Source organism: Lygodium microphyllum, chromosome 30 (assembly GCF_053477565.2).
Source record: "Lygodium microphyllum isolate KBCC chromosome 30, Lygodium_microphyllum_v1.1.10, whole genome shotgun sequence".
In the NCBI taxonomy this organism is placed as follows: Eukaryota; Viridiplantae; Streptophyta; class Polypodiopsida; order Schizaeales; family Lygodiaceae; genus Lygodium; species Lygodium microphyllum.
The window spans coordinates 72,460,503-72,478,583 of NC_141164.1; the positions used below are offsets into that span (position 1 = coordinate 72,460,503).

The following is an 18,081-nucleotide window of genomic DNA, read 5'->3' on the forward strand; positions in this document are numbered from 1 at the left end:
TGATATGGTTGATTGTAAGCCTATTTCTATACCTTTGGATGTTAATACTAAGCTTAGTGCACATGAGGGTGACTTGATTGAGGATGTCACTATGTATCAAAAGATTGTGGGTAGCCTTATCTATTTGATAATCATTAGACTAGACCTACACAACACAATTGGTTTAGAGAGTCAATTTATACAACTTCCACAAAAAACACATTTGGATTTAGTGTGGTGCACATTACACTATGTTAAGTCCACATTGGACTATACCTTATTCTATCATGTAGGTGTACCATTGGACTTGCATATACAAATGCAGATTGGGCTGATAGTATCTTAGACAGGAGATCTACCGGTGGTTTTATGTTTTCCTTTGGCAGTGTTGATGTTACTTGGATAGCAAGAAACACTCGACAATTGCCTTGTCTAGTGTAGAGGTTGAGTATAGAGGTGCTGCAATTGCACCATGTGAGGTTGTAACGTGCCCCCCTAATGGCTATTTGGGGGGGTCACTCATGAATATATGTATATATAGCGTGCGTTCAAAATAAGGGGTTTTTAAAACACCATTTGTATACATTTTTTACATATAGAAGGGTGTCATATAAAGGGGTTACTTACAGATTGAATAGAAAAGGGTTGTGTTTTATTCAAGAAAAATTCACAGATTAGGATATTTATAAATAGGCCATGAACACACGTTATATAGAGAATATATATACAGTGAATCCCTCGAGAATGGCTATTTAGGCACATTTTTAGCGGTCCATCGAGAAACAAATCTAAGTGTCGCTACCCGGCACTCCCATGGAGAGCTTCGAGGTTTGTCGCTTAGGGTTTCCCAAGTCTTCCTCAAAATGGAACGCTCGCGATCGAACCGACTAGGATCAACCCAAGATCAGGATTTCTAGTAGCCAAGGTCCCCTAACAGTATTCTAGCATTGGATCTTGGACATCCTACTTTACGCAGAAATACCCAAGCCAAAGCAGAACCATGCCGCACTTGGTTCAAAGAGAATGAGAAATGAGAGGGATGCCATGCTTACCCTCTTTGTCCATAGGGCATAGTCCCATTCCAGTCCCCTAAAACGCTATGAATCAGGTTCTAACCTAATATTGCCTAAGGGTCGTACGACTATAGAATCTTGTGAGAAGCCTCCCAGTTCTCTGAGACCAGCCTTCCATAGGATAGACCCGTCAAGGGTCCCGCCCACCCGCTTCCCTCAATGGATGTTCTTTAATTATCTAATTAGGTCCTATCACATTTATGTGGGACATTTAAAAACAACTTCCTCAATTAAGCCTTTTAGGAAACAGGGTTCGTTTGCGTAACTTATGGCATGGACACGAGAACAGTTCAAACAAGTTCCTTGGAAGTAAACTTAATGTTAGCATTTTAAATGAAATACAAATCTCATCCAGAGAACGAATCCTGCAATCCGTGAGGATACGCCTTATTTCCTCCAAGTTTCCACCCTTGCACTAGTAACATGGCCTCGAGAATCTATCCCGAGTCACGTAGATCGTTTGACTAGGACTCGGAGGCAAGAAACTTATAGCTAGAGCCCCCCTGGCATACAAGCGTCCTCCTATATTCAAACTAACCCATGGAGAGACCTCTCCTAGTGGGTTTAGTCCACTTTTCCGTCATGGCTATTTGGAACCCCCTTGGCTAGGGTTGGGAGCCAGCTGGGGGTAGCTTGGTGTGCCATCCATGAGTTCAAGCTGATTCATTATTCAAATTTCCTTTGTGAGTTGGGTCATACATTCCTTTCAACGAAATATGAGAAACCTACTCCATGCCTCATAAGTCTGGAAGCGGTAGCAATCCACAAGTGAGTAAAAAGAAAGACATTTTCTAATGAAAACATCACTTCACTATTCCCGATCTATCTTAAATTTTTTAGTCATTGTTCGGCTCTGATACCAATTGTAACACGCCGCCCTAATGGCTATTCAAGCAAGTTTTTAGCTGTCCATCCTCAAGAAACAAATCTAAGCATCATTGCCTGCCACTCCCATGGAGTGTTCTGAGGTTTTTCGCTTAGGGTTTCTCGAGTTCGCCTCCCAACAAAACGCTCGTGGCCGACAAACCCACTAGGATCTCGAGGTTTCTAGTAGCCAAGGTCCCCTAATAGTATTTTAGAGTCGGATCCTGGACATCCTACTTTATGCAAAAATACCCAAGCCTAAGCACACCCATGCCACACCACTTGGTTCAAAGAGAATGGGAAACGAGGGGGATGCACTGCTCAGCCTCTTTGCCTATAGGGCATAGTCCCATTCCGATCCCCTAAAATGGCATGAATCGGGTTCTAACCTAATATTTCCTAAGGGTCGTACGACTATAGAACCTTGTGAGAAGCCTCCCAGTTCTTTGGGATCACCCTTTCGTAGGACGAACTCGTTAGGGGGCCCGCCTACCCGCTTCCCTCAATGGGTGTTCTTCAGTTATCTAATTAGATCCTATCACATTTATGTGGGACATTTAATAACATCTTCCTTGATTAAGCCTTTTAGGAAACAGGGTTCGTTTGTATAACTTATGCACTGACACGAGAACATTTCAAATAATTTCCTTGGAATTAGTAAACTTAATGTTAGCATTTTAAATGAAATACAAATCTCGTCCACAAAGGACAAGTTTCGCAATTTGTGAGGATTCACCTTATTTCCTCCAAGTTTTTGCCCTTGTACTAATAATAGGGCCTTGAGAATCCATCCCGAATCACGTAAATCGTTTGAGTAGGACCTAGAGGTAGGGAACTTACAGCCAAATCCCCCCTGGCATCCAAGTATCCTTCTATATTCAAACTAACCCACAAAGAGACCTCTCCTGGCGGGTTCGGTCCACGTTCCTGTCACAGCTATTTGGAATCCCCTTGGCTAGGGTTGATAGCCAGGTGGGGGTAGCCTGGCATGCCATCCATGAATTCAACCTGATTCATTATTCAAATTTCCTTTGTGAGTTGGGTCATACATTCCTTTCACAGACATTGAATCTAGTGTTACAAGCACAAACAACAATGAAGACAAGTGCTCGGACATCTACTAAGGTGGAGTCCCTATCTTTGACACTTAGCATTTGTCCTTCTTGCATTGGCAGCAATTTCCAATATCCTCTGAGGGATAGGGAATACCTTCCTTCTTACCCCACTCCTATGTGGTAGGAGTGAGCAATTATGCAATTGGATCTATATCCCATAGTTCTCGGATGGTAGATGTCCTAGCTTGCTAGCCTTTACTCCAAGGTTCTTGTCTTAGAAAAACCTCACTCGAGCTCTCTTATATTAACAACGAGTTGTGTCATGGTTTAAGGTGATATCTCCAAGGTTTTTTCAACTTTATCAAGGCCGGATGTACGATAGAGGCCAGCGAGTGTTTTACTAGGCCCTACTATGAATGTAACAATAGTTTGGCTCATTTACTTTTAAACCCTAAATAAGTCGAGTCAAGCCCTATCCTTGCATATATAGGATTCATCTTATTGAACTGCCCTAAGCAATTAAGTTTAGCACTTCATATGCATGTCCTATAACCATCTTCAAGATGAATCCCTAGCAGTGCAACTAAAACCGTACATGATACCACGCAATCTAGATGCGAGTCCTTTGTAAGATGATGATGCAATGCGGAGTTCTAATCTTGGGAATTCATTTCAAAGCACTTATGCAAATCATAAATAGAGACTTGTATTTTTCTTTTGTACGAGGAACACGAGTCATCAGGCCTAATGCAAATGCGAGCTATTCCTCTCTAAAGGTTTATAGGAGCCTAATACTCGATTTAGTATTGCCATGACCTAAACATACTTAACCGTTATCGTACCAACTCATGATCCTCATGGACTTGATTCAAGCCTTTACTCCTACCTTTCCAATGTCACAAATTTCGTGATGCAAAAAGTACGATTTCTGTTTAATGATGGATATGATTTATCGTCTCGATAACCCATTTTTCAGTTTCTTTTACCTCTTAAGCATGCCATTGCTAGTGCACTACGAACACAATCAATAAAGTCATTGATTTCAATGTGCACAAATGGGAAATGTTTTGTGCAAGTTCTTTGTTCTAAGTCATGCCAGAGTGCAATAAAACACAATTTCCAACATGCTTGAATGATGCAATCCAATTGGTGGTTAGTTATCATAAATTTTTGCCAGAATACTTCTCCCTTCCCAATGAAGTCGATCTACGTTTTTAAGAGTTCTCATCAAAGTAGGATTTATGGAACACACTTGGTTACCAAGTGTCACGGTTCCTTGACCTACAGCTCCATTGGTTGAAGTGGGATTCGTGCTCGATTGGACCTTACTTCTCTTGGGAGGCATTGTATAATTCGGCTTTTTCTTCATGGCTATGCACCCAGGCTACAAGAGAGTTGAATCCTTGTGGAAGGAAAACACTCGTGAGAACCCTCTCAGAGAGGGGGGAAAAAAGAAAGGGAAAGCTCGTAAGCCTCCAAGGAAAAATTTCCCCTCTCTCTCTCTCTCTCTCTCTCTCTCTCTCTCTCTCTCTCTCTTTCTCTTACTCTGTTTTCTCTTTCTCTCTCTCTCTCTCTCTCTCTTCTCTGACACACTATCTCTCTTTTCTCCCACACACACTCTCTCTCTTTTCTCTTACACACTCTCTCTTTTCTCCCACACACTCTCTCTTTTCTCTAACTCTCTCTCTCTCTCTCTTCTCTCACACTCTCTCTCTTTTACCAGTCGGACAACAGGGAAGAGTAGCGATCCTAATAACCCTCCTTACGACTAAGACTTATATAGTGGTATGGAAGGGGGAGATGGTATGGTATGGAGGCCCCCCCCATCTGTTTCTAGGCGGCCAAGTGGTTGGGCTGTCACCATGCAACTGTGGTTGTGATGGGGAGAGAAGGACTAGTGATGTGTCACCATCCGGATCAGTGCGCCTCATTATCATTGCCACGTTTGTGACTCCATTGTCATGCTCAGCATCTCCCTGTAGCTCCCCCTCCCTCTGCCATGCCCTCACGACATCCATAGCATCCCCCCCTCCGTCCGCCAACTGGCGGTATTAGTAAGCGGGGACACATTACCCTTTTTTTATTTAGAAAAATCTTCGTTAATTAAAGGGGGGATGGGAAATACATTCGGGGGGGGAAGGGACTAATATTACATCCTTCCCCCCCTAAAGTAATCTAGATGTCCTCATCTCAAAAGTAATTGGGGGTATTGTTGGTTGAGAGTACTCTCATGAATCCATGTGGCATCTTCTTCTGGGAAGTCCTTCCACTGGATGAGGTACTCCTTGAGGATTCCACTCCTCAATCTCTTGTCTCAAGTGTCTAGGATTCTATCTCGTCAGAGCTCAAGGACTCCTTGGCTTGGCATTACAACTTGTTGATCATTGAGTACATGGCTAGGATTGGATACATATTTCTTTAATAGGCTAATATGAAATACATTGTGAACCTGTACGTTCTCAGGGAGTTGGAGTTTGTAGGCATTGGGCCCTAGGCATTTGCGGATCTTGTAGGGTTTGCAATACCTTGGACTCAGTTTTTTAAATTCTCCCAATGATAAGGAACTCTTCTTGGGCCGTACACCAATAAAAACCATGTCTCCCTCATTGAAGAGTTGCTCTTATCTATTTAGATCTTCATAGGCTTTCTGCCTATCCTTGGCAGCTCTAATGTCTTGTATGATGGCCTTAACATGCTCATACATTTCCTCAAGCATTTCCTTAGAAGCTTCTACCCTTAAAGTAGGATCTGAAAAGTTCAATGGAGTACAGCAATCATGCCCGTACAATGCTTGAAAAGGTGCCATTTGAATGCTTTGTTGGTAGGAAGCATTGTAGGCAAACTCTACTAATGGTAGATACTGGATCCATTTCATGGGTTCGCGATAGCAATATGTTCTAAGGATATCTTCAATGACTTGGTTGACCCTCTTTGTTTAGGCTGTACTGAAACAGAGTTGAGTCTCAATGGCCCCAAATATCCCTTTCCAAAAGTGAGATGTGAAGAGGAAGTCGTGGTCACTAACGATCCTTCTAGGCAACCCATGGAGTCTGAAGATCTCCTTGATGAACAATCTGGCAATATCTAAAGGTTTGTAGTTTTTCTTGACTCGAATGAGGTGTGCAACCTTGGTGAGCATGTCTACTATAACCATAATTGAATTGTAGCCTCTTGCATTGAGGGTAACCCAACAACAAAGTCCATGCTGATGATTTCACACTTCATTTGGGGAAAGTCGAGAGGAGGTTACAACTTCCCAAGCATCTTGACATGTTCCTCCTTAATGCGCTGGGGCAAGACAAACATTCCATGACATATTTGAGCACGTCTCCCTTAAGCCTTCCCCAATGGTAGCTCTTTTTGATCGTGTTGAGGGTCTTGACATATCCGGGATGGCCTAAAAAGGGGGAATCATGTGCTTCCCAAAGTATTCTCTCTTTGAGTTTCTTGCTCGAGGGTATGCATAATCTTGTCCTAAAATAGACAAGCCCCTCATTGACGGAGAATTCTTAATATTTAAGCTTAAGTCTGGGGTTTTGGTCTTTTTCCAAAATTTCATTTATCATCGCCAGATATTCTGGGTCATATCTAGCTTCTTCCTTAGCTAGTTTAAGGATAGGGTTGCTAGATATTGACACCATAGTTGCCAAATATTCCGCCATTGAGGGTTCCTCCATGATAAGAGAGTTGAGAAACACCTTGCGACTTAGGGCATCAGTGACCACATTCTCTTTGTCGGGTCGATACCTGATCTCAAAATCATACTCTTGCAGAATTTCTATCCAATGACATTGCCTCATGTTGAGGTCGATGTGGGTAAAGATCCATTTAAGGCTCTTATGGTCCGTGACCAAAGAAAACTTGTTACCAAGCAAGTAATGTCACCAAAGTTTGAGGGCATGATTCACTGCTAGTAGTAGCTCCAAGTCATGGGTTGCATAATTCCTTTCATGGGTTTTTAGCTTCTGCAAGGAATAGACTATATGATGACCTTCCTACATTAGTACACAGCCTAGTGTAAGTGAGCTAGCATCTGTGACAACTTCAAATTCCTTACTTAATTCAGGGAGCTTAAGAATTGGTGTTGTCACCAAGCTATGCTTGAGTTGATCAAAACTTGCTTGTTCAGAGGGCCTCCATGCTATGGCAACTTGCTTCTTTAGCAAATTTGTGAGGGGTGCTGCGATTAAAGCATAGTCCTTAATGAAGATCATGTACCAACCTGTTAATCCAAGAAAGCTACGCATTTAGTGCAAGGTTCTTGTCTTGGAAAAATGTCACTCGAGCTCTCATGTATTAACATCAAGTTGTGTCATGGTTAAAGGTGATATCTTCAAGGTTGTTTGAACTTTATCGAGGCCGGATGTAGGATAGAGGCCACCGAGTGTTTTACTTGTCCCAAGGCCCTCCTATGAATGTAACAATAGTTTGGCTCATTTACTTTTAAACCCTAAATAAGTCGCGTTAAGCCCTATCCTTGCGTATACAGGATTCATCTTATTGAACTGCCCTAAGCAATTAAGTTTAGCACTTCATATGCATGTCCTATAACTATCTTTAAGATGAATCCCTAGCAGTGCAACTGAAATCGTCCATGATACCATAGAATCTAGGTGCGATTCCTTCTTAAGACGATGATGCAATGCGGAGTTCTACTCTAGGGAATTCATTTCAAAGCACTTATGCAAATCATAAATAGAGACTTGTATTTTTCTTTTGTGCAAGGAACACGATTCATCAGGCCTAATGCAAATGCGAGCTACTCCTCTTTAAAGGTTTATAGGAGCCTAATACCCGGTTTAGTATTGCCATGACCTAAACATACTTAACCGTTATCGTAGCAAATCACGATCCTCATGGACTTGATTCAAGCCTTTACTCCTACCTTTCCGATTTCACAATTTTCGTGATGCAAAAAGTACGATTTCCACTAAATGATGGATATGCTTTATCATCTCAATAACCCATTTTTCATTTTCTTTTACCTTTTAATAAGCATGCCGTTGCAAGTGCACTACGAACACAATCAATAAAGTCCTTGATTTCAGTGTGCACAAATACGAAATCTTTTGTGCATGTTGTTTGTTCTAAGTCATGCTAGAGTGCAATAAAACACAATTTCCAACATGCTTGAATGATGCAATGCAATTGGTGGTTAGTCATCATAAATTTTTGCCAGAATACTTCTCCCTTCCCAATGAAGTCAATCTACGTTTTTAAGAGTTCTCATCAAAGTAGGATTTATGGGACACACCTGGTTACCAAGTGTCATGGTTCCTTCACCCGCAACTCCATCGATTGAAGCGGGATTTGCGCTTGATTGGGCCTTAATTTGCTTGGGAGGCATCACATAATTCGGCTTTTTCTTCGTGGCTACACACCCAAGCTACAAGAGAGTTGACTCCTTGTGGAAGGAAACAGCTCGTGAGAACCCTCTAGGGGGGGAAAAAGAAAGGGAAAGCTCGGAAGCCTCCAAGGAAAAATTTCCCTCTCTCTCTCTATCTCGCTCTCTCTCTTTCTCTTTTTCTCTTACTCTCTCTCTCTCTCTTTTCTCTCACATACACTCTCTCTTTTCTCCCACACACTCTCTCTCTTTTCTCTTACACACACTCTCTCTTTTCTCCCACACACACTCTCTCTTTTCTCTTACACACACTCTCTTTTTTCTCCCACACACACTCTCTCTTTTCTCTTTTCTCTCACACTCTCTCTCTTTTACCAGTTAGACAACATGGAAGAGTAGCGATCCTAATACCCCTCCTTCTTATGCCTAAGGCTTATATAGTGGTATTGGGGGGTGGGAGTGGGGATGGTATGGTATGGGGGCCCCCCCCTTATCTCTTTCTAGCCAGCCAGGTGGTTGGGCTTTCGCCACGCAACTGTGGTTGACGGGGAGAGAAGGACTAGTGATGTGTCGCCGTCCGAATCAGTCGCCTCATCATCATTGCCATATTCGCGGCTCCATCATCATGCTCAGTGTGTCCCTGCAGCTCCCCCTCCCTCCGCCATGCTGTCACGACATCCATAGCAGCCCCCCTCCATCCGCTAGCTGGAGACATGAGTAAGGGGGGCGCATTATCCTTTTTTTATTTAGAAAAATTTTAGTTAATTAAATGGGGGTTGAGAAATACATTTGGGCGGGGGGGGAGGGGGAAATATTACAGAGGTAGCTTGGTTACATGAGCTACTTGGTGATTTGGAAATGCATGTGGACAAGAAGGTTATCATCTACTGTGATAACCTTAGTAGCATTCAATTGGTTAGGAACCTAGTGTATCATACATGAACCAAATATAGTAAGATCCATTACCATTTCATTTGGGAGCCAATTTTGATAGGTGATTTTTACTTGATGGTCGGTAAAATGAATCAAGTTGCTAACATTTTTACCAAGGCCTTGGGAGCTAAGAAGCTTCAACATTTCATGACTGTGCTTGGAGTTCACGAGCTCATGCTGAGATCAAAAGGGAGTGTTGAGATATCGAGCTCTGCATGAGCTAGCATCCACTACATATCTTGGTGATGTGGTAGGATATTATTCATTGGCATGTTAGGTGATCAACATGAAAATATGCCATTGATTCTACAACTGGACTATATCCACACAATCCATACTTAGTTATGGCACATTCATTGTGCCACCTCTTCTTTCCTTTAGCAGATTTATACTTTGTGACTGCATGTGGTAGGATATTATTCATTGGCATGTTATGTGATCAACATGAGGATATGCCATTGATTCTACAACTAGACTACATCCACGCTCTCATGCTGCTACGTGATCACAGTGTGAAAAACTCTAGAGTGTATCGTCATTAGGCTTCTTATTGATCTAGAGAGCGAATGCCATTAATGTCAATGTTCGTAGTGTGGATGGTTCAAAAATACTAGAAGATGACATGTAAAAGAAAACATGACATTTGTAGCTTTCAGCCATTTTGGGAGGATTTTGTGTAAAAAGAAGGATTGGCAAAATTGTGCAATGCGCAATCGTAGTTTTTGGAAAGTGGGAGATGAAGAAGGAGTGATATGGTAGAATTGTGGTCAAGCATACTGGTATTTTACCAACCTTTCAGAGTCAATGGAAGCATCAGATTAGCGATCTGAGCGGCATAGGGGAAGGTATTATTTTATGCACATTTTTGTCTACAAGAGATTTATCTTCTCATAATGCAGAAATAAATTGACAGGCTTCACCTTTGTGAGTATTCTTCTACATCTTCTATTTCTTTGAACCCCTTCTCTTTCGTCTACTCCTCTCCTTGAATCTCCCTTCATCCTGCTGTCTCTTATCCCCGCGGTAGACTTTTGACCCCAAACGCTCCGACAAACGCAGTCCATCCTTAGAATTAGTTCTTTTGTGTGGACGAAGAAGATTTCAGCCCTATCTCTCTATGTGCTCAAGTCTCCATTGTTGTATATGTGTGCTCTTTGTTCATTTACCTCTCTCCCCTCTTGTTTTTTTTACCACTATTCTTGCAAAAAAATGTACCCTTGTTTGGTTGATCATTCATAAGGGATTATGGACATGTGAACACACACTTAAACTTGGCATTGGAGATGATAAGCACCCAAGGTGCAAGATTGAAACTAGATCTCTAACACATCTCTTATTCATTGCAAGTGCAACAAAGGAATTTTAAACTTCTTACAAGTAGTGATTAAATTATAGCATCCACTTATTATCACTTAGAAAGAACAGTTCATAATGCAAGTTAATGGCTTCCCAATAAAAACTTGGACTTTCATATGGGCATATGTTCTATGGACTACATGGCCATAGCACAATTATGCAATATATAAACATAAATTTTCATTTGATTATCACTTAGAGATTTTTTTTGGGGTGTAGAGCAAAAAAAGGTGAACTTGTGAAACAAATACGGCAGAAGCAACTATTAGACAAAATGAAGGCCAAAGCTCAAGCCATTGTGGATATGCTCACAAAGGAGCAAGAGCTACAAAACATCATCATGGCCATGAAGAATGCGATGTGAATTGTCTCTATGTTGGGACTCTCACGAGCCCCTTTCGAACTTTCCTCAACATTGCCATTGGAAATTGTCACTCGCCCCTTTCTATGTTAGCTTGAACTCAATTCCCCACAGTTTTGGTTGTCATTGTCCAACCTTTTGCACCCCTTCAAAAGTGTTTGTCAAAGCTTTGGTTATGCCAAAATAAGCATCCACTTGGTTCGCAACAATGACTCGAAGTCTTCTATTACCTGATGGCCAATACTCAAAGAAAGTCTTTGGTTCCTATCCTCCCATTGTATAGTTTTTAAAAAATATTTAATATGCTATCTTAACACTTTTTTTAAAATGTAGATTTCAAAGTTTTAAAACTTATTTTAGAAATTTTGATGGCCCTATTGAAGTCTACCTTTTTTTTTAAAGGAAGAGTTAAATTATATTGATATTAGAAAAAATAAAGTAATATTGGGTATAATGTAAGATTTTAAAATCCCCTATTTATAAACCATAGACTTGGGATTTTCCATATACCATAAAACCTATAGACTAAGGGAAATCAATGTGATTCCTCCCTCAAGCTAGAACTGGATATGTGGATCATACCTATGGAATATATCAATAAGCATATGCATGACCCAATTTGAGAACACTAAAGGAGAATCACTCACTACATTTCAACTGGATTTGTGGATATAGGTCAATCAAGAGGAGGATACCTTGTAGTAGTAGAAATGCGAGAATTAGCTAACGGAAAGTAATCGTTAGGGGAAAGAAAAAATTGATGGCGCAAATCAACAACTGGATAAAGCATAGATGCTTATGAAGGAAGAGCCATTGAAAACACCAGGCTTCTTCCCTAACGTGGGCCCTTCAAAGCAAGGAAGAAACCTACCGTTTTACTTCAATTTTAATATACTTGATCATTTTATTTCTAAAAATGATTTTTGCAATTTATATTACATTGAACACTACAACATGCACTATAGTCTATAACCAATCAAACAACTAAGAGTGCTCCCACACGTGGAAAAATTAGACATTTTACAAGTCGTGTTCATCAAAGTCACAACGTGTGGCATAGAGCCTTTCGTTCTAAGACTGACTTTGAAAAGTGCGTAGCTGTACGAGAGCTACCGCTCGTTATTGGTGACTTGCTGGCAAGAATCAAGTTCACTGCTTATCATAGGTGACGTCCTAGCCTGATTTTTCGTCTAGGAAAGAGAGAGTGACCGAGAGGGTAGGTAAACTTGAAGAATGCCAATGGAGGTGTGGCAAGTCCTCCAATTCGAGGTTCTCTTGGTAGAAGGCAGAGCGTGTGGTAGCACTCTAAGGAGTTGGGACCAGGGTTCGGGAAAAGACGGGGTCGCTTCAACCTAGAACTTGTTCACCTTGACGAAAATCTTTCTCAATGCTTAGGAAGAAGGAAATAAACCCTCTTCAATTTTCTCTAAATATAATTACATTTGTTAAATTTATGTATAAGATATAGTGTCAATAGGGGATACTTTATAATGATGATGAAAAGGATTTACTTCCTGTTCCTCAAATTTTTTTTCCGGAATCCTGATTGGGACACCTGAAATGGGTCAAAGGAGGTGGGGTCATACGATCGCGATTGGCGACGGGGACAAAAAGTAAACTAGGAAAGGCGGCTTCTGGGTCGGTCCTGAGTCCTCCTGACCGTTTGTTGCCGGGATGATTGGCGGCATGTGCACGAACCATTTAATAATAAAAGCACTGCCAAAAGAGGCCCGTTACGGGCTTCAAAGTGCTGGGTGGACGTGGCGCCCGCATAAATTAAAGAACGATCAAACAAAAGAGCTGCGGCAAAGGTTAACAATCCTTTCCGTGCACGTTAAAACTGGTTTTACCCGAGGTTTAAATTATTATTACATTTCTACCCTCCAAATGATGTTGTCCAGGGTCTCCTGGGGGCGCCCCAGCGCGGCCACCTGGCTGCAGCCTATGACGTGGCGGCCCCCTGCCTCCGGCCCGGGGGCGGGCAGGCAGGCAAGGGGACTGGCGTTCGCTGACGTGGAGCGAATCTCGGCCGGCGGGATGAAGAGGTCCGGGGAGAGGCCGGGCACGTTGAAGGCCACCTCGTCGATGGCCCAGTCCTCCTCCAGGCGCGTGCGCGTGTGGCTCATGGGCGCCTCCCCGAAGCGGAACAGCGTGGCCGCCGTCCGGCCGGCGTGCGCGATGCTGATTCCGTCCACGACCCTGTAATCCCCGACCGCCGTCTCCATGCTCGTCTCCCAGAAGATGGCGTCCCCCCCGCCCGCCGCCTGGATGCGCGTTAGGTGCGAGTCCTCCACCTGGACCAGCAGCCCTGTCCGCTGGCTGAAGTACCCGAACAAGACGTGGCGGACGATCTCCACGTGGCCCTCGCCGCGCGCCGCCAGCGTGGCGCTGTCGGCGGCCACTTTTAGGATAAAGCAATCGTCGCCCCTCACTCGCTTTTCGCCTATGCATCTTGCCCCGCTGAACATGTTCGCTATCGTCCTTGGATCCAACCCCTGGACCAACACATAAAATAAAAATGAATAAATAAACCCACTTTTTATTAACAAGAATTTAAACACAACAAAAACCACCCATAATTCGCCAAATTATAAAATTATCACCCAACCTTATATAGAAGAGTTGCCCCAAATTAACAAAGAAATATAACTTAATTCCTTGCTTGATTGCTAATAAGAAGTAAAGTTTGCTAGCACAATAAACAACCCGAGGTTTCGTGTAACAAATTGTTGCATTCATTGAAAGACCTTGAAACCTTTCGTGTTAATCATGTTATGATCTTATGAATAAACTTGGCATAAAGCCACTATCCTTCATGTAAAGCAATCATTATTGCATGAGCCTTAAGATCTTACATATTTCGTTTATAACCAAATTTAAAGTTGACTTATCTAACTACTTATTCAGCAAGCCCCTTTTCCTCAATGCCCTACTTTTTCATAGACAACAACCAACATTATGAAGTAAAGCAAGTTCAAATATATTTTGAATTAATCCACAAAAATTAGTGATCAAAGGGGAGCTCCAATGCACAATCTTTCAAAGACTCATAAGCATACAAGGCTAGACTTTGAGACTCCCACGTGCCAAGCAGAATTTCACTATTATCAAAATGTATAATCAAACCTTTAGCCTTATGATTAATCTGCGTATCTGATCTTCCTCATTGATTATAGATCCCTATTCTCCTATCACTACATTTCCACCCCTACTTTTTCCAAACAAGTGGAATAGCCCAAGATGAATGCCCTTCACTTTCATAGTCACTTAAGTACAAATAAAAGTCTATAGAAAGTCTCTCTTGATCAAAATGTTGACTTGAATATCTTTGTGAGCTAATGCAAGATTCTAGCTCATCTAGATGTATAAAACAAAAACATTCCTTAGAACATATTCCATCCATGTGAGTTGGATAGAAATGATGGAGCAAGCAAGCTATGTTAACCCACCCCAATTATTAGAAGGGATAATGGGAGCACCAAACAAGATGGGAACACAAATCGAGGATAGCCCATATCTTAAGGAAAAGAATATGCAACTTGGAACAACATGGAGAAACATTCAAGGGTTTGAATATGATTGATAAAAAACAACAACAATCTAAATTGAGATGCTTGATTAAAAGCATAGAGTGGTGCCAAGAGATTAACCAAGACAATGCTTCTAATGTATTTTCAATTGTGTAAGGTAATTATTATGTAAACCCCCTCGAAGATGACCTTGAATGTGGGGACATTCCTCAAAATCAGTTAAAGCTTCTCCTCGGCTTATATTTGTAAGATGTCTAATAAAACTAGTAGTTAAGCAACATGCTTTGCTATACTTCCAACGTTCTCTCTTACTGTATGGCCGACCTAGGGGATCTTCCTTAGAAGCAATTAAAGCTCATTCATTATGTATGGTAACTTACAGATGTCTAATGAAACAAGTCTAATGAAACGAGCAGTTAGAGGACCTGGAGAGCTCTCCTGAGTGGGCGGAAGGGCCCCTTGGCGGCATGGGCGCCCAACCAAGGCATGTGCCTCCAGACAAGTTTGCCATCGCTGCCTGCATGGACTTTGCTGCCACCGACAGCCATCTCCACTGTCCACATGTTGGGCATCATCTGCCACAGCACGAAGCACCCTGTCTCAGCGCATCTGTCAGAGCCCCTCGTCTTCACAACCTGAGCGGCAGTCTCGAACTCGGAGGCCACCATCTTCACCCTTCCCATGGCATAGAAGTTCCTCACGCAGCTCAGCTTTGTCAGGCCTGTGGCACACACATACTGCTGCACTATGTACTGGGCAGAAGAGGTCTCCTGTAAGAAAGGGGTGCAACATTAAGCTGGAATTAGACTGGTAAGATTAAGCACTGAGCTGGAAGACTTGGTCAGATTGTTATTAACCAATGACATGTATGCCAGGTTTAGACCGAGGTATCCTGAAAGATTAGTATTAACCATGATTGAGCTCAATTAAGTTTAGACAAATTCCCACTATCATTCCCAACAACATCACAAGCTTATTCGAGGAAGGGCTCCCGTATCTAGCTAGGTGCCATTGGGGGCAGGGGCTGCCAGCCCGAGGTGCCCTGACTCCCATGGCACCTAGGTAGATATGCAGTGCCTCTCAACCAGAAGCTCATTATGTTGAACACTATAGGGACAAACGAGGGAAAATAGCCTCTTTTCCCACACCTGGAAATATCAAAAACCTCCAGTGGAGGTCCTGTATATGCAAGTCTTAGACATTTTCCTACATCTGATTACCCATTCTGGACGATTGAGAAGCTCTTGTGTATGCAAGGTTTAGACATTTTCCTACTTCTCAATGCCCCATTTTCTCAAACTCCAACAGCATCATAAGTTGCTGCAAGGCTGCTACCAGTAGCCTGTTTTGCAATGCAGCACAGCACCGTAGGCATGGGCCTGCAGTTCATCCCCCACTCCAAGAGCTCCCTATATTGCAAGACCTCATGATGTTTACATTCTGGGAATAACATATGAGTTTGCCACACTGGAAAATGACTGACACTTCTCAGGTGGACTGATGCCAACCACATTAATTTAAAGCCATAAGGCCTCGTAATTCTCGTGTGTTTCAGGGAGAGTAATTGGACACAATCAACTGGGTGCCATTCCAATACCCCATATATGCAATCTCTAAATCAACAATGCTATGTATAAGAATTGCTAGCTAAATATGCACTGATTGCCATGTGCCAGTACCCAATGCAGTGGCTGTCATTCAAACCATGGGCCTGATTAAACCATCATGTGGATTTGAGTAATGGATTCTCCTACCATTGGGATGCTTTTGAGGGAGAGGCAAGGAAGAGCTTCCATATCCACAGAGACAGGGGCAAGTGGGGTGCTGAGGATGCCCAAGAGCAAATGAAGGTCGGATCGTTTGTACGGCGCAGAAGAAGAAGTATTGGCATGGCCTGATCTTGCCTTGCTGCTGAATGAGGGGACTCTGGACATGGAAGGTGTTCTGTTGAGCAATTGCTCGTAAATCCAGTGCAGGGAAGAGCCCCAGCGCCCCTCTCTTTTGGCAGCATTGTCAAAGGCCTCAGGGGTAGGCCCTTCCATCAGAGGGGCCAAGGCCTCTGGCCTTCTTATCACCCCATCTTCTTGCTGCTGCTTCCTCTTCAATATCATCATCAATGGAGTCATGTCCAAATGTGATCAGAGAGGCACACAAAATAAGCCTCCGGATGGCTGTAAAGCAGATAACGGTCTCTCTATTCTCTCTGTTTTGAGTTATAGCTTTCTTCCTTGGGATTCTTTGATAGACAGATGGAAATGTGGGTTGATGGGGAAGGCTCAGGAATGGGCCAATTGTGAAGAAGCAGAAAAATTGGACTGGAGAAACCTCACACAACCCACATTCTTCCACACCAATAGTGAGATTAGCGATTAGGACACACAAGCCTGACTGTGTGCATACAGTCTAACTGTTTGGTCGAGACAAGTGGCTCACAGAGAGGAGGCCCCTCAAAAGGAACCCATATAGGAAGAACTTTTTGGAGGCCTGTGTGGAGTGCAAGGAGGGTCAGTCTATCAGGTAGACGAGATCAAACACAGTTGAAGCGTCTAATCACTGCAATGACATCTCAGCAGGAACTGCCATCTCGGGAAGGGGAAAAAAGAGAGAGAAGAAGGGAAGGGAAGAACACACAATGAGAGGACGGGAGGGCTAGTGGGTTGGCCTGGGAAGGTGGGCGGAAAAAAAGAACTTGTTGAGTGTACAACGAGAGAGAGAGAGAGAGGTGGATTGCAGCTGACACAAACTACCTATCCAATGATGGGTTTATTGAGAGGAAGTGGAGAGTATTATGATGATGATGATGGAGTCTACTCCTGCTTCCCTGCACGCGTGTGAACGTGCTTTAGGTCCTACCTTTCAGAGTGTATTCCCCATTATTACTCGCTTTGTGGAGTACCTCCTTAGCTAATAACCTTCGGTTAATGATGCTTTAAGCATATCTCCAAGCTTCTTAGAGCTGCGTCACACTAGCCATAGTGGGGGCAAAAGAAAGATTCTAAGGGTTGTCGTTCAAGGTTCTCCAAGTTGGCATCATCTTATTCCTCTCGTGACCTCCATTGACATCATATTCCCTTTCTCATTGAATAGCGCTATTGTTGCTCTACTAAGGGTCCAATCATGCTAAGGCCAATGGTGCTTGCATGGGTGTAAAGGAAGATTCCATAGCCCCAATGCTTGCAAGATTGCTAGTGAGCTTGAGCTGGAGTGAAAAGGTCACTGACGAAATGCCAACCTTATCTTGCAATTTCGTGGACATTAAGATCGAGCTCTGTGTGTGTGTCCAAACCAATAGATGCGAATGGTGGCAAGTTAACCCTCGAAGTGCTACACTAAAATTGCCTTTTTGGCAAGGGTATGTGGGGTTTGTAGAGGGATAGTGAAACCCCACTACCCCTTCTTTCACACAATGCGATAGTGGGTTTGTGGGGGGTTATCTTCCCCCCATTAGAGTGGAGTGTGACTTGACTCTAACACCTTTGTTTTTTACCTCAAGTTAACAACGCTTTTTAGGGTTTTAACAAACGCCACTCCACCCATCCCTCTCTATGCAAGCATGTGGAAGTGGGTTTAATCTAGTTCCATTATC

General features: G+C 42.8%; 1 protein-coding gene across 1 annotated transcript; it reads right to left on the minus strand.

Moving 5' to 3' along the window:
- Positions 1–12,665: 12,665 nt before the first annotated feature.
- Positions 12,666–17,236, minus strand: LOC148009993 (uncharacterized). The gene is made up of 3 exons (XM_087672784.1): positions 16,250–17,236; positions 14,921–15,265; positions 12,666–13,460 (listed from the first exon to the last, which is right to left on the minus strand). Exons 1-3 carry the CDS (start codon positions 16,619–16,621, stop codon positions 12,834–12,836), a joined length of 1,344 nt encoding a protein of 447 aa, XP_087528910.1. The 5' UTR covers positions 16,622–17,236; the 3' UTR covers positions 12,666–12,833.
- Positions 17,237–18,081: the final 845 nt, after the last annotated feature.

What these genes read in the sequence shown, in the direction of transcription:
- LOC148009993 (XM_087672784.1), bottom strand. Translation starts at nt 16,621, where the DNA reads ATGACTCCATTGATGATGATATTGAAGAGGAAGCAGCAGCAAGAAGAT. An exon ending in CCCTCAAAAGCATCCCAATG is followed by an intron (nt 15,266 to 16,249) that starts GTAGGAGAATCC and finishes CCTTTCTTACAG; the next exon opens with GAGACCTCTTCTGCCCAGTA. An exon ending in CACTCAGGAGAGCTCTCCAG is followed by an intron (nt 13,461 to 14,920) that starts GTCCTCTAACTG and finishes GTGTTGGTCCAG; the next exon opens with GGGTTGGATCCAAGGACGAT.